The 24,811-nt window shown below is 48.9% G+C and overlaps 1 protein-coding gene across 1 annotated transcript in view; it reads right to left on the reverse strand.

Annotated features, from left to right (window-relative positions):
* The window catches only part of XPO6 (exportin 6), a 55,105-nt gene that overhangs the window by 25,596 nt on the left and 4,698 nt on the right, over positions 1 to 24,811 (reverse strand). The window contains exons 2-7 of the mRNA XM_041407381.1: positions 15,822 to 15,912; positions 14,075 to 14,187; positions 11,059 to 11,256; positions 8,406 to 8,565; positions 7,952 to 8,029; positions 1,218 to 1,671 (exon numbers count right to left, since the gene is read on the reverse strand). Of these exons, the coding sequence (XP_041263315.1) occupies positions 1,218 to 1,671; positions 7,952 to 8,029; positions 8,406 to 8,565; positions 11,059 to 11,256; positions 14,075 to 14,187; positions 15,822 to 15,912 (1,094 nt within the window). The remainder of the gene's footprint in view (positions 1 to 1,217; positions 1,672 to 7,951; positions 8,030 to 8,405; positions 8,566 to 11,058; positions 11,257 to 14,074; positions 14,188 to 15,821; positions 15,913 to 24,811) is intronic.

Here is a 24,811-nt window from a genome sequence, read left to right on the forward strand (position 1 = left end):
AGCACAGCTCCACACCCTCCAATGAAGGCTGGCCCCAAAGGCTGCTGGATTGTGTCCACAAAAGGAAGAATAGTTAAAAAGGGGATTGTGTGTTTCCAGGAGAGCTTTTCTGAAATCCAGAGGGGAACTCCTGGCTCTCTGTGCCTTGCAGGCAAAGGTGTCACATTCCCACATGTCTCATTTCTAGGCAGAGTGTGACACAAGTCAGAGCCAGCAAAAAATGAGCAGCAGAATTCCCTGTGAGTCTGGATTTACCACCCCAAAGTTATGCCTTTATCTAAGGATACTGAAAAGGAGAATTCTGCAGCAGAAACATGCAAGTCCCCTCTACAAACGGAAACACAGCTTTTTTCCTAAGTGTTTTTTTCTCCTGAGTGGAAATTTACTCCTACCCTTGTATACCCATAGTAAGATACTCAGCACTTTCACACAGTTACAACCTCTCTGCCACAGCCCTGTGACAAAAGGCAGCACCAAGTCACCACCCTGCCAACACCCAGGCTTAGCCATTCAACACAACAGCAGGAGGAGTCTCACTTTGTCCCCTACAAGTAGGAATATCTGACATAAGAGTGGAGCTGTTCCAGGGAACAAAAGGTGGCAGTAACAGCCCGGAAAAAGAACACACAGCTTCCCAAGGTGCTGCTGCTTCCCTGCTGCCTCCAGCCAAGCTTGTGGAGAGCCTTGGAAGTGGAGCCATTCACCACTGAACAGAGCTCCCCAAGCTGTGTTTGGTGCTGTTTAAAAATAAATTTAAAAAGCAAAAATAAAGAAGAACCAGAAACGGCCATGGCTCAATGAAAGGTAGGAAGCTTCTGCTGTCTTCTCCCAGGTCATGACTCACAGGATGTGTCCCCACTCTGTGTGCTTTGGGCAGAATGGCAGATACTGACCAGAGGGGACAGAGAGAACACTGCAGTGCCTTTACCTCACTAAGCCTCTTCTGTGCTCTGTGACCACAGCTTCAGCTCTGGTGCCACCTCAGACCTGCAGTCAAACAGCAAGGAACGGGGACAGGGGAGGGAAGGGACAGCGAGGGACACAAACCTGGGCCAGCAGCTCCCTCAGCACCCAGCCCTTACCTGGGCACACCTACCTCTCTGCCCGGCTGCCCTGGCTCAGTGCTCTGAAAGAAAGGCCATCAGACACACCATGCAGGACCCCAAACCAAACCCACAGTCCTTCAGAGGCAGCACGAGGCCCCCAGCTGCTCCTACCTCTCATCCAGCTCCTCGAGGCGGCTCTTCACCGTGTGCGCGTTGTTCTCCCTGGTGATCTTCTGCAGGAGGTAGAAGGTCTGCTGGAACATGCGGAGCAGGTACTCCTCAAACTCCATGGGCACGCAGTTCTTGGACATGAGCTCGTTGATGCAGGCCATGGCCAGCACGCCCAGGCGGCCCCGCTCCTGGCCCAGCAGCGCGCCGGGGCTGCTGCCGTTCACCGAGGACATTTTGCGGGCGCGCGTGTCGCAGCCGAAGCGCGCAAAGTGGAAGATGGTGGTGAGCAGGGACGGGGTGATGCTCGTGGACAAAGGGATCCAGCTGAAGAGGTGTGCCAGGCACTCCAGTGCCAGGGAGCAGATGTATTCACTGTCTGTGTCCAGGATGGGGATGGGCTGGTTCAGCAGTTTGGCCGCGCTGGGGCTCTGCAGCAGGCTACTCAAGAGGTCACCTGGGGGAGAGGGGGGATAGTAAAAGGAGGTGACCCCTGATGCAGGAAATGATTGATATCTCACTCTAAGGCTGTGGAATGCTGAATAATCACTATTAAAACTATACTATATTACATTATATTATACTATAACCATACTACATCACACTTACTTCTAACTACAGAAAAACTCGTGGCTGTCTGCCAACCGTCCCGACACACACACGTGTGTCTAGTTGGTCAATGAATCAAAACACCACCACCAGAATCCAATCAAGCAATCCCTTCAGGTAACTAATCTTCCACCATATTCCACACGTTTAAAAACACAGGAGCAGCAAATGAGATAAGAATTGTTTTGATCATTCTTTTCTCTGCTTCTCTCACAGCTTCTCTCTGTTCAGAGAGCTTGTGAATACCACAGAGGGGTGTCAGGCAGGGCATGAACCCCCAGCTGCCCAGCCCAGGGCAGGGCCAGGGGCTGGACTCTGAGCATCCTTGTGCATCCCTTCCAACGCAGCACATCCTGTGATTCAGTGGGTTATTTGGCTGAGAGGAACTGGTGATTTCTGTACTTGGGAATTAGCCTCACACAGCCCTTCTGGCCTCACCAGACAGGGCTCTCATGGTATTTCAGGAAATACAATGTCATGGGGTGCATTTTAGGAATTTATTATAAAATTCTATCCCCCCAGAAGGCTGAACATGCTTGATGTAAGCTTGGCACATCCCTGTTACACTGAATATCACAAAGGCTTCTGCTGGCCTGTGACACTTGTGGTGATGTCCCCAAAAAGCTCACTCAGGCCAGCACCTCTTCCCAGGGATCAAATGCCATGGCAGGCACAGATCACATCCCCAAGCCTCCCAAGCACATGACAAAGGCTTCCCAAGAAAAGTGGATGCTGAAAAATTTGACACAGCCTCAGGATTTGTCTTCCATGACTTTCTCCAGCCTCCAACTGACGCCACAGAAAATTAATATTTGCAATATCTTGTGACATAGTACCACAGCTTTGTTTGGGGTATGCCAGCTGCTGGTTTCACTTTCTACCCAAACAGGGAACAGAAACAATCCCTGCTTTCACTTTCTTTGTGTCAGTAGGATTCTAACGCAGTTCCTGCCCAGTTTCTTTGACAGAAAGAAGATTTTACTTCTGTTGCTACTTAGATGGAAGCCACTCAAACCCCTCCATCACCTTTAGTGCCCTTCTACAAAGCCTTCACTGCTCCTCTGCACCTACTGATACTGAAAGAGCAGAACTGCAGCCACCACTCAGGGTGCAGATGAGCCTTAGTTCTGATACCTCAGGTTTTAGCTTTTTTTTTTTTTTTGATGCTGCTTTGGTGTGTGGGTCAGGGTTTCATATAAGGGGATAGTAAGGTGTGGGTCAGGGTTTCATATCAGGGGATGGTGAGCTCTCTTCACAGAGTAGGGAAACAAAACAATTCCTTCTCTAGCTGGGGACCAAGGACAAATGATCCAGATCTCAGGCCCAAGAGCACAAACAACGTGGGCTGAAGAGGGAAAACCAAGAAAGACGGGACTTCACGGGCTGGGGCTGCAATTGGACAATTAACTCCAATATGCAAATGGGTCAAAACTTACAAAAATGTGAGATCTTGTGACCAAGCCCTCTTCTGCTTCCATCTTGGAGCCATCCAGGCACAGCCATGGCTGTGGTTCTGGTACTGCAAGGGCATGGCCTTTGAAGGCTCTTCTAATAAATATCCTCTTTATTCCCCTTAACTCTGTTTAACCTCTGTTCCAGCTACTTAAGGCATCAGTTCCACAGAGCAGCACGGCAGGGAATTATTCCTGACTGCAGGTGCTGTGAGTTCTCTGCAGAATGATGTGGAGAAGCTCTGAAGTTAATCCTGCCTAGCCAAGGGTGAACTCCCCCCTCTCAGCAAGAGGAGCCACATGCACTCACCTTCCATGTGCCACCTCTAACCAAGCCACCAACAACCCAGAGACTCCTTTATTCCTGGTGGCCTTTGCTTCCTCAAAAGCTTTTGGAACCCAAGCCAGGCTGCCTTTCCCACAGGTGCTGCCCACAATCTCCAGGCTTCCACCTGCTCAAAACTATTCACCTTCCCCAAGTTGCTCAACACACTTCTCTTCTTTGAGTACTTCATCTTTAATAACCTTTCCATCTTTAAAAATCTGGCACTCGCTGGGCTACAGAATCTGAAGTTCTTAGAGAATCTGAGTGATTTTTTATGGAAGTGAAACATCCTGACACCAGCAGTGCCAAAATAACAGCTATGATTTACTGAGCTACTTCCAACGTACACAAGAGCCTGAGTGATGAACACATCCCTCCTTAGTCCTCATTTTTCACCAAGATTGATGTCTTACATCACTAAATTCATAATTCCCTGCCAAGCCTTATCATTGCTTCTTTCTCCTGTGCTCCAGAAACTGAAGGCATCACATGGCTCTGGCTGAGCAAGACAATCCTGCCCTTCAGCCTTAGCACTGAACCCCTGTGAGGACATTCACACCTGGACACATCTGTACAGATCATATTGTGCTTTTACAGACCCCCTGAAGCTCAGCCAGGCCAAGAGCACCAGGGCTGGGGCAATCCCAAACACAAATCCAGGCTGGGCAGGGAACAGACTAAGAGCAGCCCTGGGGGAAGGATTTGGGCTGTTGGAGGATGAGAACTGCACATTCCCTGGCTGTGAGCACCCAGAAACACCCCTGGGCTGGGCTGAGCCCCAGTGTGGGATTCTGCCTCCTCAGGTGAGACCCCACCTGCAGAGCTGCTCCAGGTCTGGGGCCCAGCACAGGAAGGACCTGGAGCTGCTGGAGACAGTCCAGGGGAGCCCATGGAGATGCTCCAAGGGCTGGAGCCCCTCTGCTCTGAAGCCAGGCTGGGAGAGCTGGGGGTGCTCACCTGGAGAGGAGAAGGCCCCAGGGACACCTCAGAGCCCCTTGCAGGGCCTAAAGGGGCTCCAGGAGAGCTGGAGAGGGACTGGGGACAAGGCATGGAGGGACAGGACACAGGGAATGGCTTCCCACTGCCAGAGGGCAGGGATGGATGGGATATTGGGAAGGAATTGTTCCCTGGCAGGGGGGGCAGGCCCTGGCACAGGGTGCCCAGAGCAGCTGTGGCTGCCCCTGGATCCCTGGCAGTGTCGAGGCCAGGCTGGATGGGGCTTGGAGCAGCCTGGGACAGTAGAAGGTGTCCCTGCCATGGCAGGGATGAGCTTTAAGGTTCCTTCCAACCCTAACTTTTAAACATTCAGTTCAGCCAACTCCACAAAAATCAATGAGAATTAAAGATTCTCATCTTTTAATCCATCCACAGCAGAAACTCTCAATTACACTCCTGTAACTCACAGCAGCTGGTTCAAGTGCTTTGCACACAGTTCCATCACTGAAGCTCTGAGGTTCAGGGATTTTCAGTGTCTTTGCAAACAGGTGACAAATTCACAGCATCAGTTGCATTCATGCCAAAGCACAAAACTCCCAGTGACTGGCTCTGCAGCAGGAGAGCAGCCACAAATACTCCTGCTACTCATTTGTTTGCCATAGGTGAGGGAATATTCCTGAGGAAGGGATTCTCCAGGAAATGTGCTATAAATCATGCAAAGACAACATTTGGAGGCTAAGACTCTTGCTGAGTAAATCCTACACCATGGCAATAACTCAAATGTTGTCCAGCTTGAGACATTATCAGAGTTGCTTTGCTTAGTGATATGAGAAATGAGTTTAATGTTGTCTTCAAGTGCTATTTAAAACCCATGCAAGACTTGCAAGTAACCATTTCACTCCACTTCCCTGTGCAAATGAAAAACAGGAAGCAGAGGTTTTCCAAGTTCCTAAAGAGAGTTGGGCTCTGATGGAAGAAATTAAACATTTATGGGGACTCAGGAGCTGGTTTTGCCTCTTGGAACACCTTTAATCTCATCTGAATGGAAGGAGCAAAGGGTGGTGGCCACACTTAAGCAATGACAACATTCAAGAGGCACCAGTACAAAGGAACTGAGTCTCAGGGAACACAAAATGAGCAAGTAGTGGATCAGAGGGAAGCACCCGGTATTCCTTTTGGAAGTGGTGGAATCATCATCTCTGAAAGTGTCCAAAAGCCATGTGGATGTGGCACTTGGGGACATGGCTTAGTGGTGGCTCTGGCAGTGCTGGTTAATGGTTGGACTCAGTCTTAGAGTCTTTTCCAGCCTTAGTGACTCTGACTTCAAGAAGTGGAAGCACAACCAATTTTAACACGGACACAGCAAAGACACAGCACAGAAAAATAAAACTGAGAGAGTTTCACACAAACAAGTTTGCACAGGCAAAATGAAACTTCTAAAGGCACTGCTTGTGTGGTCCTGGTTCTTAGCAATTATCCTGACAAAACACTGTGTGAAGAGTTTGTTTGTTTTCCCTGAGAGGGGAGAAAGGAAAAGCCCAGCACAGAAGCACAGCCGACTTCCAGTCTGGGAAACGCGATCCCGAGTCACGAGGGGAGCACACAGGTGGATGAAAGCTGCCTCAGCAAAGCCCCAGGGGACTGAGGGACATCTCCAAAAGGCTTCCATGACAGCCACCCCAGAATTTGTTCCACCAGTGCCCTCCCCCAGCACCATTCTTAACAACTGACACCAGAAGCTTTGATCTTTTCTGTAAATATTTCCTGTCCAAACTCTTCCCAGCTACAGTAAAATCCACTCTCCCCCTGCCAACCCAAAGGAATATTTCTTCCCTTTAAAGTTTGTGGTTTGTATATAAATACAGAAATATCTTAAGCTCCTCTACAGGAAAGGAGCACTCAAAATGCTGCTCAAGCTTCAGTGTGAAAGGTTTAGCACCAAGCAAAACACTGCCAACAGCTTATCAGAGGCAGCAGTCTGGAGCTGCCTGCTGCAACCTGGCCACAAGGAAGTGATCTGCAGCTCCCAGGGAACTGCTCAAGGTCCCAGGGACAAGGAAATGTGTGCCAAGGACAAGGACACAAAAATTTGTTCTCCATTTCAGAGGTAATTAAGAAGTAGAGATGTCAATGGGTTAACATCAGATAAGCACTCACACGGAAGTCCAACAGGAATAGATAGAAAACAAACTTTCACAATCACAGAACAGTTTGGATTAGAAGGGACCTTAAAACCCATCCAGTGCCACCCCCTGCCATGGACAGGGACACCTTCCAGTATCCCAGGTTGCTCCAAGCCCCATCCAGCCTGGCCTTGGATACTTCCAGGGGTGGAGCAGCCACACCTTCTCTGGGCACCCTGTTCCATTTCACAGAGACTTGGCTACCTTTATTTTCCTTTTTCACAGGTAGGATTCAATTTTGCTCCACTGGCATTGATGTGCCAACAGCTGGAATTGAGGGGACAATGCCAACCCCATGCAAGGCCACAGGCTTGGGGAAGAGGGGCTGCAAAGTTGCTCAGTGGAAAAGTGTGCCCAGGTGGGCAAGAGGGCAATGGCACCTGGCCTGGACCAGCACTGGGGTGGCAACAGGACCAGGGCAGGGACTGTCCCCTGTGCTGGCACTGCTGAGGCACCCCCAGTCCTGTGTCCAGTTGTGGGCTACTTCCAACACTGAGGGGCTGGAGAGTGTCCAGGGAAGGGAACAGGGCTGGGAAGGGGCTGGAGCCCCAAGAGGGGCTGAGGGAGCTGGGAAAGAGGCTCAGCCTGGAGAAAAGGAGGCTCAGGGGGACCCTGTGGCTCTGCACAGCTCCTGACAGGAGAAGACAGCCAGGGGGGTTGGGCTGTGCTCCCAGGGAACAGGGACAGGAGGAGAGGAAACAGCCTCAAGTTGTGCCAGGGGAGGGTCAGATTGGATATTAGGAATATTTCTTCATGGAAAGGGTGGTCAGGCTCTAGCACAGCTGCATGGGCCAGTGGTGGAGTCACCATCCCTGAGAGGACTTAAAAGCCTTGCATATGTGGCACTTGGGGACATGGGCTAGTGGTGGCCTTGGCAGTGATGGAATAACAGCTGCACTTGATGACTTTAGAGGGCTTTTCCAACCTTAACAATTCCATGATTTTAACTCACTGTCAATTAGAGCATTTTGCTGTGAAACTTCAGGGCGGTTTCTGCCATCTGAGGACAACAAGCAGCTTTGTGGGCACATTTTAATGACATTTGCAGTGAGGCATCCCCACAGTGCAATTTATTTCTTTGTGTAGGGCTTTTCTTTCCAATCAGGAATTTGTTGGCTTGTGAAAAGCACTGGGAAAGGGTTATTAGGAGAGGTTAAGCAGAAAAGGAAGGAATCTGTGCCTGACACTGCAGGTTAAAGTACATGGAAATCCCATCTTGTAGCTTTTCCTTACCACTTTCTCCTGAAGTCGGGGACGGTGGTGGAGTGGCAGCAGTAGCACTGTGCTTATCCCAGATGCTCTCCAAAATACCTGGCCAAAGAGAGACCTTTCAGAAATGCCTTCTCAAAGACACACTGATCCAACAAATAGCACAGACTGCAAGAGAGCTTTGGCAGTACACAGCTCGAGTGCTTTGGGAGGGACAGAAACACTCCATAACAGCTTTGGGCTCACTATGAGCAGACAATCCCCATCCCTCTCCATGGAGGGAGCTCAGCAGCTGCTCTGCTGCACCAGTTGGTTCATATTAAGTTGACCCAAGTGCTGCAGGGCAGAGCTGAGCGCTCACAGTGCAGCAGCAGCCGCCGCATCACCCCCACTGTGCTCCACGGAGCCCCAGGAGTGGCAGCCCAGCTGCGAGTGCTGAGGGGACAGCCAGCTGAGTGGCACAAGGTGTGACTCGTACCTGTGAGCAGCCCCAGCACCGTCTGCACCTGCTCCAGGAGCAGCTTGCGCAGCTCCTCCTTGCGGGCCACGCTCAGGTCCTCGCGGGGACACGCCAGCTCCTCCGACGTGGTTTTCAGCATGATCAGCCCCAGGGGAGTGGTCACAGGAGACTGGATCAGCTGAGGAGCACAGGAGAGCAGTGTGATGACAACACTCACTGACACTCAGGGATCAGCAACGCCGCTCCGAGTTCCCAACAGCTTCAGCACTGCGGGCACTGCAGCTCCCACAGGCAATGTTCCACTTCCCCAGATGTGAATCTCTCATGTTGCAACAGCTCGAGCCCCGTGGGAATCCCTGGGGCTTCAGGAGAGCTTTCATAATGTCATTGCACACGTTCTGTGTCCCAGCACAGGCACAGAACAGCCTGTCCCTTCTGCCTGCTGCATTCCCTGCCCAGCACCACCTCAGCACAGCAGCTCACACCTCACAGCCCAGCCGTGTGTCCCTTCTGCCTGCTGCATTCCCTGCCCAGCACCCCACACCTCACAGTCCAGCCGTGCCCCCAAAAATCCCCACCTTCCCACACGGCCCAAAGGCTGCAGCCAGGAGCAAAGGCCACCTGAGGGATCTGACTTCCCCTTGCACCTGCACTGGATCTCAGCCTGGAAACTGCATTTCCCCCAAAAAGAGTTAACTTCTGCCCCGTGCTGGAACAGGACTGGACAAAGAGCTGACTTGTGCCTTCATCAGCCACAGGGTTATTAAAGACTTCTTCAAGTGGGACAAAGTTCTGTTTCCAGCTGAAGGACAGCACTGCTCTCCACTGCTGCCTAGACACATCCAAAGTGATTCATGCACTGCTCCCTCTGGGAGAAAAAAGTCCAAAGCCAACCCCAGTTGCTACAAGTAATCCCTGAAGCCATAATTCTGCAATACAGGCTGACTTTGCTCCTGATCCCCTGACTCTCCAAAGGAGGGCCAGGATGAGTTAACACTGCTAAAAACACAGAGTTTGGCAAAATATTTGGGGAGAAAACAGCCCATCTAAGAGCTCTTCATCTTGGCTTTTGAAAGGAAGTCCCAGACACAGGAGTAGATGGCAAAGAACTCAGTGAAACACCCAACTTGCTGTTAAATTGTGAAGGGACTGAAAACCATCTCTCAGGATATTTTCTGACAAACCCAGGGAGGTTTAGCAAGACCAGGCACTGGTACCTCAGTCAGGCTAACCAAATTTTAAACCTCTAAGGAAGCAGTACTTGATGTAGAATTACTGGCTCTTCACAATGACAATACAATACCCCAATTTACCCTTCTTCTTCATCCCTCCAGTGGTTCAGTAAAATGTTTAGAGACTACTCAGAGTACTGGGATACAATTTAATGCTGAAGAACAAAGAACATGCTGCAAATGATCTCAGAAAAAGTCCTGAGACAGGGCTCATCTGCAATTCTAAGGGCAAATCATTCTGCTCCTGTGCTACTCTGCCTTCTGTCAAGGCCCTGGAATTCAGCATTACTGGTTTTCTTCCACTTTCTCTGAACATTTTAGGAATGTGTCTGCCACATAAATTAATTTATGGAAACACTTCCCTCCACTGCAGAGCTCACAAGGAGAGGCTTAAGGGAAAATAGATACCTCAAGTAAGCTCTGCAATGCCTTAAGATAACCCCAGAGTGCTAAAAAGGCCAGGAGAGCCCAGGCTGCTTTTCAGTTCACATCCAGGTGAAATGAGAGGCAAAACTCCACATGGACACAGTTATCTCCAAGTATTTCTTGTCAAATTGACAACTGAGGGCAAAACTGCAGCATGTCCCACTCCAGAACAGTCAGAAAAGTTATTATACCAGCCAGTGATGAGCTCTGCAGCCAAGACAGGATTGTTTTAAATATTGCAATTAATACTAGATCCACTTGCCTTAACAAATAAACTCCTGCCACTCAAGGACTTGGATTTCACTAACTGCCTTGTGGCTTGGCCATGGGCTTTGCTGCATTCAAATCATGCAATTATGGCAGCAGAAAAAGCCTGTGCAGCACTTCAGTTTACACTCAGCCTCTTTAAGTCAATTAGGAGCAATTTTAAGGGAACTGGAGACAAAATAATCCAACAAAAAGAGGTTTCCACCAGCCTGGCTCAGGATTCCCTGTAAGGACGCTGAGTTGCAAACAACATTCCAGCTAATAACATGGATTCAGTCAGGATCCCCAGTTCACAGCTGAGCCTTCCTGCAGGAGCCCCCCTAAACACCCCAACAACATCCCATTGGTGACCTTATTGATGAGGTACCAGAGATTTTGGGGTGTCTTTGGCTGTTGGCTGAAAAATCTGCACCAGCCCCATTGAGAAACTGCCCTTTCAGAATCAGTGACACATCCATAATTTTATTGACTTCTGTTTTGTTTAAAGAACAACCCATACTCCTTGTATTTTCAAGAACTAGCCCATAATATTTAAAACTCAAAGTGAATACTTGTGGCACAGTATTGTTCCTTCCTCAAAACACTTTTAACACCGGAGAGAAACGTAACGTGGAAAAAGCTGAGAGTTACAGCATAATTAAAAAGGAATTTACTATTTAATTTTCACCAAAAGCAATCCCTAATCAAGGAAACAAAAAGATGCTTGTAAGGGAAAAGCTGGCCCCATGCATGGGCAGAGCTCTCACCTGCAGGATGTTGGTGAAGAAGTCGTGGTAGAACATGGGCCAGTCCTGGCGGCCGATGTCCACGATGACTTTGCAGAGCTTGTTCCTGATGAAGTAAGGCAGAGTTTTGTGGTGAGCCAGCAGCAGCTTGGGCAGGCAGCTCCTGATCTCCATCTTGTCCTGGGATGGGACCCCCAGCCACATCTTATTGATCAGGTTCTGCAAAAGCAATGGACATCCCAAATGAGCTCATCTTGGATATGAGAGAAACACTGAGAGAACCTGGAATCTCAGAACGGTTTGGGTCAGAAGGGACCTTAAAAATCATCCTGTTCGAGCCCTCTGCCATGGGCAGGAACACCTTCCACTGTCCCAGGCTGCTCCAAGCCCCATCCAGCCTGGCCTTGGACACTGCCAGGGATCCAGGGGCAGCCACAGCTGCTCTGGGCACCCTGTGCCAGGGCCTGCCCTCCCTCACAGGGAACAATTCCTTCCCAACATCCCATCCATCCCTGCCCTCTGGCAGTGGGAAACCATTCTCCCTCACCCTGGCACTCCAGGCCCTCGTCCCCAGTCCCTCTGCATCTCTCCTGGAGCCCCTTTAGGCGCTGGAAGGAGCTCTGAGGTCTCCTCAGAAACTTCTCTTCTCCAGGCTGAACAACATAAAGCAGGGACAGAGCATCTGGCAGAGCTGCTGCATCTCATGGCCCAGGACTGGCAGTGCCACAATGGAGCTGAAGTTACTGGTTTAACTGGTTTTGGGTTAAGCAGAGCTATAGTGGCAGGCACAGAACAACTTCCTCCACCTTTTACCCCTGGGCACCAAGGGTTTCCCCTCTAAAGGGGGAAGTATAGGCTTGGATGAAGCAGGAAAAGAAAAACAGGGAAGGAGGTTGGGTTTTCCAGGCCTCTGATCCACCCAGGTCTCCTGAAGCTGAGCTGGGAGGTCACTGCAGCAGGCACTGCCTGGCAGTGACAAGGCAGCACTGCACAGAAAGCTTTCAGCCCACTTAAAGCCAGACAAAATCCGAAGGAAAGCAGAGTTACAAATTGCTTCCCTGCCCTGATCCCATTTAGGGCTCTGGAGCATTAGGAGCTGAATCTCTTGGGATAACCCAGAGAGGAGGCTGACGGTCTGTGCCCATCTGCAGCACCCAGCCCACAGAAAGACAATGCTGAAGATCACAATCACAGCCTGGAAGAAACCTCAAATATCCAAAACTGGAAGATGATGTATGGTCAAAGGAGATGCTATCCTCAGCAGGACGCACTGCACACAGACACCAGCTCCCAGTGCAGAGCTACACAGGGATATTTATACAGAAATTCCTCAAAGAAGTTGTTTTTGGTGTTTCCTAGCAGAGAAAATCCACAACTACTGCTTGAAAACAATGGCTCAACCAGCTGAGGGTTCCTTGATGCAAGTCCAGAATTCCAATAAAACTGGAAGATATTTTAGCTTTAACATCCATCCTTTCATGCCCACTGTGTTCTGTCCTACTCCTCCACCTGCCAGCAGCAGCTTTCTCCCTATAAATGCTTTTGGGAAGATATTTTCATTTTCAAAAAGCAGGAGGTGAAAACCATTCATCTGGAAGTGGGTCAGGAGGAGTTTTATTCCAAATCCACTGCTACCTTCCTAAGCAGTTTGGGAAGTCCACGTCCTTGGGCAGTTTTGGGAATGATCCTTGTGTTCACACCCCCCTGATCCAATAGCCAAGGATAGCTGGGGAAGCTGCAGACTGGGACAGACCTTGGCTCTGAGCACCACTTAATGTCCAGCACTGCACCAGTTAATTTTGGGAATTCAAGCTCCTCCATGGAGAGATCCTGATCTCCCAGCTGGCCTGGGGGCTCCTGTCTCTCCCTCTGCACTTGCACAGTGATTTCTTTATTCTGGGCACAATTAGGTTTCTCAATGCTACTTTCTCCCTCTCCAGGGAAGCAGAGGCTCAGTAACCAAACTCCATAAAATATCCTGAGCTTGTAGGATGATCCCAAGGATCACTGAATCCTGGCCCTGCACTTGTTTTGCTTGTCAGGAAAATCAGTGGAACACCATCCCCTGAGCAGGAATAAGTCCCACGGCACTTGCCATGATCACCCCTTTTTGAGGGGAAGGTAAAGCAGACTCAACTTGCAGATGGGGTCCAGACTCCCTCTGCAATCCTTAATAAGTAAAATGAATATTTAAGAGAATAAATCAACAATGATGTAGATAATTTGTAAAAACAACACAACTTTAAAAGCAGATTTTTTATCTAAACATGTATTTTATCTGAAAAGTGGCCCAGTGCAAAGGCTATAAACCCCTCTGATTTAGGGCACAGCTCAGAGTGCCCACCCAGAACATGACACAGGCCACAAATGTCCCAGGCTGAGGAGTGACATTGACCAAACCCCAGGACATCCTCAAGGACAGACACTGCACTGGTCACTGAGAAATCAGTGACACACCAGTGCTGTCCACAGAATACCTTTGCTTATTCCAGAGGACACAGAGATCCATATCAAGCCTTTTAACCCAAATTTTCTTCTTTATCACTAGGTGAAGAGTGGGATGTGACTAAGAGAGACCTCACCTCTCCAGCCAGCACAAGTGTGCAGGATGCAGCTCAAGAGCAGCAACCACAACTACAAAATGTCAGAAGAATGAAAGCAGGTTTGCCTTCCCTCTCAGCACTCAAAGCCTGCAGGAGCCAGGAGCAGGTAATCACCCCCATATTTCTGATCATAAAAACAGCATAAAAGCAATAACACCCTTAAAAGCATCGTGCAGAAACTCAAGCAGCCTCTGAAACTGGAGGTAATTTGTGCTTAGAGATGCCAGGAAATGAATTCTTCAATTTGTGTACAAAGATTCATATTCTCCCACTCTGAGCCTGCTATTAAGTAACCTCTCTGGCAGAGAGCAATAAAAGCATCCTTCATTGCTGTACTTACCAGGGATGCCATTTCAGACAAACATCTCCCCCCAAAAAATCGATTGTCAGATAAAACTGCACCAGGCAGAGCAGTGGAGGAGCTGAGGCCTCACCTCAAACACTGTCAGGCTGTACATCATCACATAATCATTCCTTGTGCTGGACAGGAAGTACAGGCAGAATCTCCAGGCTCCTATCTGCTGGGCAAAGTTATTTAAAAGCTCCTCTGCAAAAAAAAAAAAAAAAAACCAAAAAAGTACATAAATTACTTGAAAAAGTACTTCAGTTTTAATTTGACTTTGATGTAAAATATTCCATTAAAGCTCTTTAGCTGTAAACAAAGCCATAACAATGTATAGTGATAGCACAGCAACCGAGCAGGGAAAAGACCCTGTGTTCAGGGAATGACTCAACCTGGAGGAGGGCAAAAAATATAATAAAATCACATTCTACAGTGTTTTAAGCAATGTAACCACAGGCTTTAATGAAAACAAAACTGATGTGTCATTTTCGAATCAGTTTTGACATAAATAACTGCAGCAGATAAGAGGTGCATATTAAAACAAATCACACAGCAATTGTATTATAAGCACTGTTATTTTATCTGTAAAAGCAAAATGCTGGGATTTCAGGTCATTGTGAGAGAGTAGGAGCACTTCAGACCACAGTGTTCTAAACCCACCTTCTTTTAATGCAACTCCGAGACTTGGGGTCAAAAACCTCCCTGAACGCTCAGCGAAGGATTTGGTCATCTCTCATGAGGTGACAATGTGACAAAGAGAAAAGCCACAAGGGCTGCTTTACAGGCTAAGCAAGCTTAAGGCTTAATTAATTGTTTTCTTTCCTGCAATTTAAGCAGGAAAATGAGGGATACCTTTTCCACAGCAGGAGATCACTGTCACAAAAACCACAACAAAAACCTTGTGCTGTTTATTTTACAGGATTTCTGGGGCAAGTCTTTCATGCTGATCACACTTTTGGCACAAGATGGTAGAAACAGAACAACCCCAGAATGGCTGGGGTTGGAAGGACCCTAAAGTTTATCCCATCCCACCCCCTGCCATGGCAGGGACACCTTCCACTGTCCCAGGCTGCTCCAAGCCCCATCCAGCCTGGCCTTGGACACTGCCAGGGATCCAGGGGCAGCCACAGCTGCTCTGGGCACCCTGTGCCAGGGCCTGCCCACCCTCACAGGGAACAATTCCTTCCCAATATCCCATGCAGCCCTGCCCTCTGCCAGTGGGAAGCCATTCCCTGGGTCCTGTCCCTCCATGCCTTGTCCCCAGTCCCTCTCCAGCTCTCCTGGAGCCCCTTTAGGCCCTGCAAGGGGCTCTGAGGTGTCCCTGGAGCCTTCTCCTCTCCAGGGGAGCACTCCCAGCTCTCCCAGCCTGGCTCCAGAGGAGTTCAAGCCTTCAGAGCACCCCTGTGGCTGTTTGGGAATAGAAGGAATCTGCTTCTTTACAATCACCAGCAGCTCCCCTGGAGCACCTGGCAGGATCTGCTGCCTTTCAGGACATATTTAATAACCCCACCCAAAGGGAATTGCTGTTTTTCCTGCTTGCCATTCCACAAGAACTGGGACAGCCTTGCTTTGCATTCCTAATGCTGAAGGCTGTGCTCCATCTCCAGGCAGAGGCTTCCCAGGACACACAACCCAACAATGTACAGATGAACCTCACTGGTTTATCACCCACAGGAGCTGCCACAGATCCCCTGGAACCCCAGCTATGGAAAGCTGTCCTACCTAAGCAGGAGAGGGAAGATGCCAGTCAAGTGCAGGCACAGCTGTGTGGGACAGCACCAGTCCCCTCTGCTGGGCAGCAGCAGCACCAGGACCAGCCCTGGAGGGGCAGGACTCACCTATCTCACGTTTCCTCTCATTTGTTGTGCAATTGTGGAAAAACTCCGTCATCAGACTCTCCAGAGCCCGCAGCGAGGCCTCCTCTGATGCCTGGGAAGGACATTGAAGGAAAGAGAGAAAACTCATTCCCACTCTGACACAGGAGGGTGGCATTAGAACAGCACAGGTGCACCAAAATCCAACACAAGCAGAACCAGTATGGGGCAAACTGGGAGCTCAAACTGCTTGCTGGTGGCAAGGAGCAGCAAGACTTGTGAACGGCAAGTGAAAGCTTTGACCTGAAGGATCATTGCTCAGCCCCATTAATAAGGACAAGAACACAACAGAATTCCTTTATTTTGGTGGCATTCAGGAATTTTAAGGCAATAAATAATTCTCACAAAGACAGCAAGTTCAGGTCAAGATGTTTTCAGATGTTTAGAAATCTTAAATATCCTACCATGGGAAGCATAAAACTTCATAAAACTGAGAGGATTTCTCTTGGACATCAGGAAGAATTTCTGCCCAGAAAGGGTGATCAGATATTGGAATGGGCTGCTTGGGTGGGTGGTGGAGTCCCCAGCCCTGGAGGTGTCCAAGGAAGGGCTGGAAGGGGCACTCAGTGCTCTGGGCTGGGGACAAGGTGGGGATGGGTCACAGGATGGACTTGATGATCCTGAAGGTCTTTTCCAACCTCAATCATTCCATGATCCTGTGACCCCTGACACCTCTTCCTGTCTTTGCCTTGGTGCCATCCTGCTGCTCAGGAAGCTTAAAAAATTAAGGAATTTCCAGCACTCTAAGAAGCAATATACCAGTACATACCAATATTCAGCAATCTGACTCAAGAAGAACAGCACACCCCCACCCTCCCCCCATTTAGGTTTCATTCTTGGAAATCATTAGTTGCAGTTTTAAGTCCTAATGAAATTATCAAGACTAGCATCCAGCTGTAGTTTTGGAGTGCTCTGGTGATGATGATTTTATTCTGGCAAGGTAACAGCCTCAGAAACAGTCCTGCTACAGCACAGACCATGCCACAGCTGTGCCCCCAATGTTTTCATCCCATGCTATCAATAATAAATGCATCAAGATTCAAGCCCAGATCTTCAAGTACAGGAACAAAGTAAACATTTAATAAAACTGATATTTCTGCCTCAAAAAACACCCCCAAACTAGAAACAAAAGCTCTGCCTGGCAGTCTCCTGCAGAGAAGAGCATGTGAGACATCCAGCAGAAACACTCCAGGCTGCTGCTAATTCCCATTTCCATGCACAGCAGTTTTCCCAAGGGCCAAGCAGGAGCCTCTCCTTACTGGATTAACCCCCAGGAGCACCAACAATTCCACAGCAGCTGGAAGTGGATGCTCTGCAGGATACTGAGCATTTCCATTTACAAAGGAATGATGAATTCCATCCTACCTTTCCTCTTCCTGCCCTGCTTGTTCCTTTTTTCTTGCTTTTTAAACACTACTCTAGAAATCAAGGACTACTTTAGCAGGAGATGTTGGTAGTGGGAAATTGGCTTAAAACAACCAACAATCCAGACAGAGCAGTCCAACGTTTCCAATCCAATGTTTGCAGCTCAAGTTCCCAGCTTCAATCCATTTCTGCTTGGGCTGCAAACTTCCCTTCAGCCACAGATCAGCCTGCTGCCAGTCACCATTCCCAGGAAACAGCACCTCTGTGGAGAAGAGCCTCACTTTAAAAAGAAATATCTAAGTGGCATCCTTAATGACTTAGGATATGGCCACGCTGCCATTTGTGGGAGCTAAGCTGTCCTAAGCTCCTCCCAAGCAGATCCACAGATACAAATCCAGTATTTTCCTAAATCCCTGCACTTTCCTTCTCTGCTCTCAACACAGAGTGAGTCTCACCAGCAGTTTCTGGTGCCAAACCCCCAAAGATGAGTTTCCAATCTCAATTTGATGCAAATTCCTCCAAGAGCAGTACTGCTCTCCCCACTCCACCTTCTACCATCCAATACCAATAGCACCTCAATCCATGGAAAACTCTTGGTTCTTCACAGGGTGGAAGGGCTCAGATGTCTTTGGATACTTAATTCAGCAATTCTTCAGCAAGAGAAGTTGACATAAGTGCATTTCTTCCAAGATTCATGATTTATATCCTGCTTTTGGAAATAAATTATGGAGTTCTTATAAATCTTGAGCATGTCTTGTCCTCCACTGCCTTCAGCACTGAGATTTGAAGATCCCATTCCTTAGGAACACAGTTAATCTTCCAAAGCAGAACACCACGATCACGATGTTCAACATGTCAAAAGCAGGAAAAAAACAAACCAGAAAGGACAACACGAGGATTTCAGGCAGAAAAGCCCAGGCTGGAGAGCACCCAAGACCACCAAGACACAGTGGGACCTCCAAGATGGTTCTGTGCTCTTGTTTGACTTCTTGCGGCACTTTGGGAGGTCTGGCCAAAGGAAGGTTGGGAAAGAAAAATTGTCTGAGGTAACCAAAGCCCAGCTCAGGATCCTCTTCTAACTCCAAGCTGGACTTACCAAGGACCTGCATTTGCTGATGCCTTTGGGTATCCCTAAAGTTCCCCAGGCTGCATCTGGACCCAGACACCTGGGAAGCTGATCAGTGAGACTCCAATAGAAATCCAGCTGTTTGGAGCACCTGGGGCTGTACTTGGGATATTTCCTAGCCTTATTCCCACCTTAACAAGCTGTTTGCTCTGCTTTGAAGAGAAGGACAGGCAGAACCAGCAGTGCTGGGTTCAGGTTCTGGTCTGAAATTCTGGGTCATGCACAGATTTCATTTTCCAAGGTTTTTCAAGGGAAGTGTGGAGCACCAGTAACAGAATCTACCCCAGTTTTCTATGTCAGGGCTGGCAGTTTGCCTCACCTCCATGAGGCATTACTAAATATGCAACCACTGAAACAGAAATACTTCCCACTCTCTCAGAAGTCAAACCTGACCCCTCTCACCCCTAGTGCCTCCCAGGGCTGGATCAAACATCAGAAAAGACCATTTCTCTTCTTTGCCAACAATGAGAGGAAAATATATTCAGTTCTCCAAGTCCTGCTTGCAGAGCAGGTAACGTGAGCTTTTCCCCATGCAGAGATAACTCTGCAGCTCCCAAAAAGCAGGGGAGATAAGATGTGCCACGTCACCATCCACCCATGCTCCACTGCCTCAACACCATGGTTCAGTTCTGACCCACAGGGAGGGTCCTGGCTGCCAAATTCAGCAGATCTTGGGGCCAAAGGTGATGTCCTTGTCACAGCTCCCTTAGGGGAACAAGGCAGTGAGAGGTGAAAGCAAGGAGGGCTAAATCCAGCAGAGCCACAGCTGCAGATTCCCATGTTCCAGCAGCACATCCATACTTTGACCTGGAATTTGGGTCAAAACAGCATCTCTGGGACGTGTGTCACAGGTGACTGTCCCCAAACAGGTGCCTCGCTGAGCTGGGTCCACACCACACAGACCAGGCAAGCAGCAGCTCTGCCCTTCCTGGAACTGTCCCCTCTGATCCGAGCAGGACTTGCTGTGGATCAGGGTGGGAGAGCCACTGTCAGCCTGTGTCCTTCCCATCCCTTTCCCCTCATTAGTTTGCTAAAGGTGTTCCACACCACTATCAGATGAGGGGTGGAGCTGCTTACTCATTCCAGTTACCTCTGGACTCCAACCCTCTGCGCCCTCCTCCCACCAGGAAAATGAGCTCCAACACTGAGCTCTTCCTGACAGAAAATACAAGATTTGCTACCAAGAACCTGCATATCCAACAACATTCTCCATCCATCAAAGCACCACAAGAAGGACCCATCCCACCAACTGATTTCAGGGCTATCCTCCAGTTACATTTTCAACTGTATGAGTCATTAACTGATTTCTGCTGATTAAGGGGAAAATAAAGCTGCCAACCTCCTGCATTTCAGCCTGTTCAATATTGCAGCTGCACCTCAGTGAGGCTCTGGAGAAGCAAAATCTTTGTACCCTACTGCTGACTCCATCACAAGCTCAGATGTAGACTATGACTAAAGCACTGGGGTAGAACGAGTTACTCATGCAGCTCCAGCAAACATCAGAGCAGCCATCCTTGGGCTGCACTTTAGACACTGCACACGCACTTGAAGAGCAGATACAATGCTAATTTTAGTTTGCATATCACCAAACACAACCACAGCCCTTAAAGAAGCACCTGCTCATTCTGCAAGACATGGAAGTGCTTTCTAAAGCCATTTTCTCCACAAGCACTTTCATTTAGAGTTCACTTCCTCTTTTTTTTTTTTTTTTAATTTCATTTTATGCTCTCTGAAGGATTTTTTTGTTGAGGGGAAAGATTTTCTCTACTGCTTTGCCATAAAAACACAAGCTGTTAACCTTGTAATGTTTGCCATTAGAGCATCCATCACACAAACGATGCTCTAAATACAGCAACTCGGGCTAATGACCACTGAGAGAAGGGTTAGGTCTGTTCACTTTTTCCCTAATGTGTTTGCAAATGGATACCACTCCAAGACAAATTTAAGGCATTCCCTCTCCAGAGCTTTTTTTAGTAAGATGTTAATTGCAGCTGCAATGTTACAGAGGTGACTTCATCCTTCAGGCAGCATCTTCCTGATGTGGAAGGATGGATTTTCCACCACACAAGCTCCCAAAGCCTCCTCCAGGGGCAGGGAGGAAAAGCCCCAGGCTCTGCTGTACCCCAGGAGCCCCCAGAGCACATCAAACTCCCCTTCTGCATCTCTACTCTTTATTTACAGCTGGGAGTTGTGTTGGGGAGCTGTTCCCACCCCCTGCACCCATCCTGGTTTGGGGTCTGATGCCCTCCCAGCCCACCAAGCCCCCACACCCTGCACTGAGCACACACAGATCCCTCTGCAGCTTCCCCACCTTCTTGGAGCCTGCCTCTCCATCCCAATCCCAACACACCCACCCTCCTCTCCTGCCATTTCCAGTGCAAGACACACAGCCCAGCACGGCCCAGCCTCCTCCCAGCTATCCGGATTCAGTTTTTATCACATTTAGCTGCTAAAATCACTATCAGCTACGTCTACCAGCTGGTGGGCAGCTCTTCCAGGAGAGATGGGACTGCAGGGGAGCAGACAAGGAGAATCCTGGCTGATGGAAAAATTCCCAGCTGGAATTGCTATATTGCCACCAACAAGCCAGTGCACAGGGTTAAAAAAAACAGACAAGAAACAAGAAATTTCAGCCACAGCACCTGTATAAAATAACTCATCATCACCCTGTCGTTGCTAATTGCAATGTCCCATCCTCTTCCACCTCAGAGCCTTCTGCTCCCAGTGTTGTGCAGTTAATTAACAGCACAGTCACGCGTCTAAAAATACAAACAACCACACTCCAGCTGCTGAATTTTCTTCTTTCTCTATTATTTATTGTCAAGCCCAACTTAATGACGCACATATGTATGGTGAGTATTAACAACACTAGCATCTCCAGGTACTGAGGTAGTAATTTACTCATTGAAGGATTACCAGGGTGTCTTTCAGAGCCCCTCCCTGTCCCAGCCCTAACACAACATGGTAATGAACATGTAAATTTGAAATCACACTCTCAGAAAGCTTGTGGGTCATTTCAAGCCTGCTCACATAACCCTGGAGAACCCCTGGGACAGCCCAGGGTCAGTCAGGGCAGTAAAATTCATGGAAGAAGCACACTATTATTTTTAGCAAGAAAAGCAGAATTATGAAGTGTTTTTAAAAAAGTTGTAGGACACCCAACACATCCTCCAGAAAAGACAAACATGCTACAGGGAGGCAGAGCTGGGAACTCAAAAGCAGTTTTACTAATTATATTTAATCCCTCCCACCAAAAATTGCAGAATGTGGGGGTTCACCTTCATTCCAGGGTCTCTCACCAGAGGTCAGACACGAGGAGCCCCCAGCATACGTGCTCCCCAGCAGTGCTCTGCTGATGCTATCAGGACAGGGCTCAGCCTTCATTCTCAGTTTCCGTGTTGCACTTCAGAGATGTTTTTGTGGTTTCCAGAACCGAAAGCAGACTGGGCCCCTCTGTGCTCCCAGCACAGCTCAGCTCCTGGGGCCGTGGCAAGGCAACTCTGCCTGCAGAGCTCCCCCTCCCACCTCAGAGACCACCACTTCAGCACATCACTAGCAACATGGAGATTCTGCAATCTCCTTGTAGTAGATTTTCTGCTTCAATTGTGGGATAAAAGTCACAGATTGCTGTTGTACCTCAAGGCAACTGGCAGAGGAGCAAAGGCACCAAGTTTCTCTCCGTGTCCCTGAGGTCCCAAAGCTCAGGGTGAGCTCCAGAGCTGCTCAAAGCCCTCCTGCCTGGACAACTCCCCCCTTCAGGAACCTGGCTGCACTTTGGGAACCAGAGTGTTTAATTTAAATATCACTAAGGACTCAGTAGGACCCCAGGTTTAGCAGAGCTGTGTGGAACAAGCCATGGAGAGCCAGCAGTGCCAGCCTGATTTCTGCACCAGAGATCATCTTACCTGGAACACTGCCAGCTCCACAAGTAATCAGCACCTTTTTCAATACCCAAGGGATCTGGTTTCTTAAACCCTCTTGGACAGGCAGATTCACTTAACCAGGCATCAGGTTTTGAAGGTTGAACTTTGATTAACAGGCTCAAGTGTCTGAGTCTGATTCTTTCTAACCCAGTAACTCTTAACCCACATAACCAAGCCCAGCAGGCAGACAGTGTGTCCTCCACCCAGCAGTTCCCAGGAACTCTCTTAGAAACCCAGCAAAGTACTAAAACAATTCCAGCAGGCTGGAAACAGCAAAGGGTGGTTCAGACACAGTGCTGTTTGAAGCCACGCTTGCTGAAGATGAGCCCAAGAGCAATTTCTGAGTCCCTGACACCCAGGAAAGGCAGCTGGTCACGTGCTGCTGACTTCCTAATTGATTTCTTGTGGTTTAGCTGCTGGAAAGTGCTCAGCAACACAGTATTTTCCCAAGCAAGCAGTTGCTAAAATGACAATACACAGCTGAGAAGTCCAAAAGCATTCAAAGCAGATTCCTCAAGATCAATACCCTGCACATCACCAAAGAACAGCAGGCAGAGGTGGCTCTGGAGCCACTTTTTGGACTTGCAACTTAAATGTGACAGTGCAGCCAGCCATCAGCCCTTCCTCAGCAGACACTTGGCTCAGTCAGTTCTCAGCTGCTGGCCATCACTTTTTAAGCATCAATGATAATAACTTCTCATTTTGTGGGTTATCAGCAAAACCAGCCACACAAAATCTGCTCTTCAGACAGACACAGCTGAGCATCTGCCAAGGGTGCTCGGCTGGGCAGGAGCTACTTCCAGAAGTGAAAACACTGCAAGGTGACTCTGGTTGTCTCAGTTCAGAATTCCGTTCAGAATTCACTTAAATTCCCCCAGTGAAGTCTAGAAACTCACACCTCTGAAGCTGCATCGTTCCTTTCACTTGACACTCTCCCTCTGCTGGGCTCCTCAGGATGCCCCACACTCCAACCCAGCCTGTGACCCCTTGCAGGGAGATCCCATCCTCCCCTGAGAGGCAGTGCTTGTGCAGGAGCCCCAGGAGCACGGGCACAAGGAACAAATCTCTTCCCTTTTCTCTACATAAACAAACCAGGCAGGACCACAGGGCTGCCCCAAATGCAACTTCACTCACTTTGAGACAACACTTCCTCCAGAGGTTTAGGGGAAGTAACCCAACTTCTAACCAGGCAGATGGAAAAAAGATCCCAAGGAATCCTTTGGAAACGGGTAGGTTGGTGAGGAAAGTATTTGTGAAGGGAATAAAAAAAAAATCCTTATAGAAGGTATTTGTAAAAGGTGTTGAGAAAAATGCCCTCATCATCTCACTCCAATGGTGCAGAAACCAAGAGATGAGCAGCAGTGGCAAATGAACTCACACTGTACCCAGCACAGCCTCCTGAGCTGAAGTCTGTTTAAAAACCCCACACCCGTGACAGGATCATGGAATGGTTTGGCCCAGAAGGACCTTAAAGCTCATCCAGTGCCACCCCTGCCATGGCAGGGACACCTTCCACTGTCCCAGGCTGCTCCAAGCCCCATCCAGCCTGGCCTTGGGCACTGCCAGGGATCCAGGGGCAGCCACAGCTGCTCTGGGCACCCTGTGCCAGGGCCTGCCCCCCCTCACAGGGAACAATTCCTTCCCAATATCCCATCCAGCCCTGCCCTCTGGCAGTGGGAAGCCATTCCCTGTGTCCTGTCCCTCCATCCCTTGTCTCCAGCTCTCCTGGAGCCCCTTTAGGCTCTGGAAGGGGCTCTGAGGTGTCCCTGGAGCCTTCTCCTCTCCAGGTGAGCACCTCCAGCTCTGCCAGCCTGGCTCCAGAGCAGAGGGGCTCCAGCCCTGGGGGCATCTCTGTGGCCTCCTCTGGACTCTCTCCAGGAGCTCCACATCCTTCCTGTGGTTATAATGACTCTTCCTACAGAGAACACTCTTCATGCTCTTACAGGTGAAAATCTGACACTTAAAAATGCCAAACCCTTGCTCCTCTCCACTTGTACAAACGTAGCAGCTCCTCTGACCAGAGAGAAGCCAAGGAAAGATTGCCCAAGTGACAGGAGTGGAGAACCTGGCGTGGCTGTGTAGCAGCTCTAAGGAGTCCAAGATGCATGAAGAGATTTTTAAATACACTTCTCAAATCCTTCACTGTCAGCAGAGCCACAAATAAACCCTTATTTATCTCAGCCTCCAGACAAGTCCCAATAATACCCAGGGAAGGCTCTGAATCACAGTTGTGTGTAGCCCCAAGTGAAGGAGTCTCTGGAATTATGCACATATGCAGAGCTGGAAATGGGAAGCACCAGGGCAAGCAAAAAAAGAAAGTAAATGTAAGAAAAAAACAATTATTCAGCATATTTCTTAAAGGGGTACCTCTACTCAGATTCAACTCCAGCTCCAGCAAGCAAATCCTGCTGATTTTTCTCCAACATCCACTTCTGCCTGGCAGAATTAAGCCCATTACCATGGGGAAAAGCTGTCCCAACACCTGGCTACACAAAGTGCAAGGTTTAGGGCAAACTTGGGGGCAAGATTATACCTGATCC

This window comes from Onychostruthus taczanowskii, unplaced genomic scaffold, assembly GCF_017590055.1.
Source record: "Onychostruthus taczanowskii isolate IOZ18803 unplaced genomic scaffold, ASM1759005v1 scaffold10, whole genome shotgun sequence".
Classification (NCBI taxonomy): Eukaryota; Metazoa; Chordata; class Aves; order Passeriformes; family Passeridae; genus Onychostruthus; species Onychostruthus taczanowskii.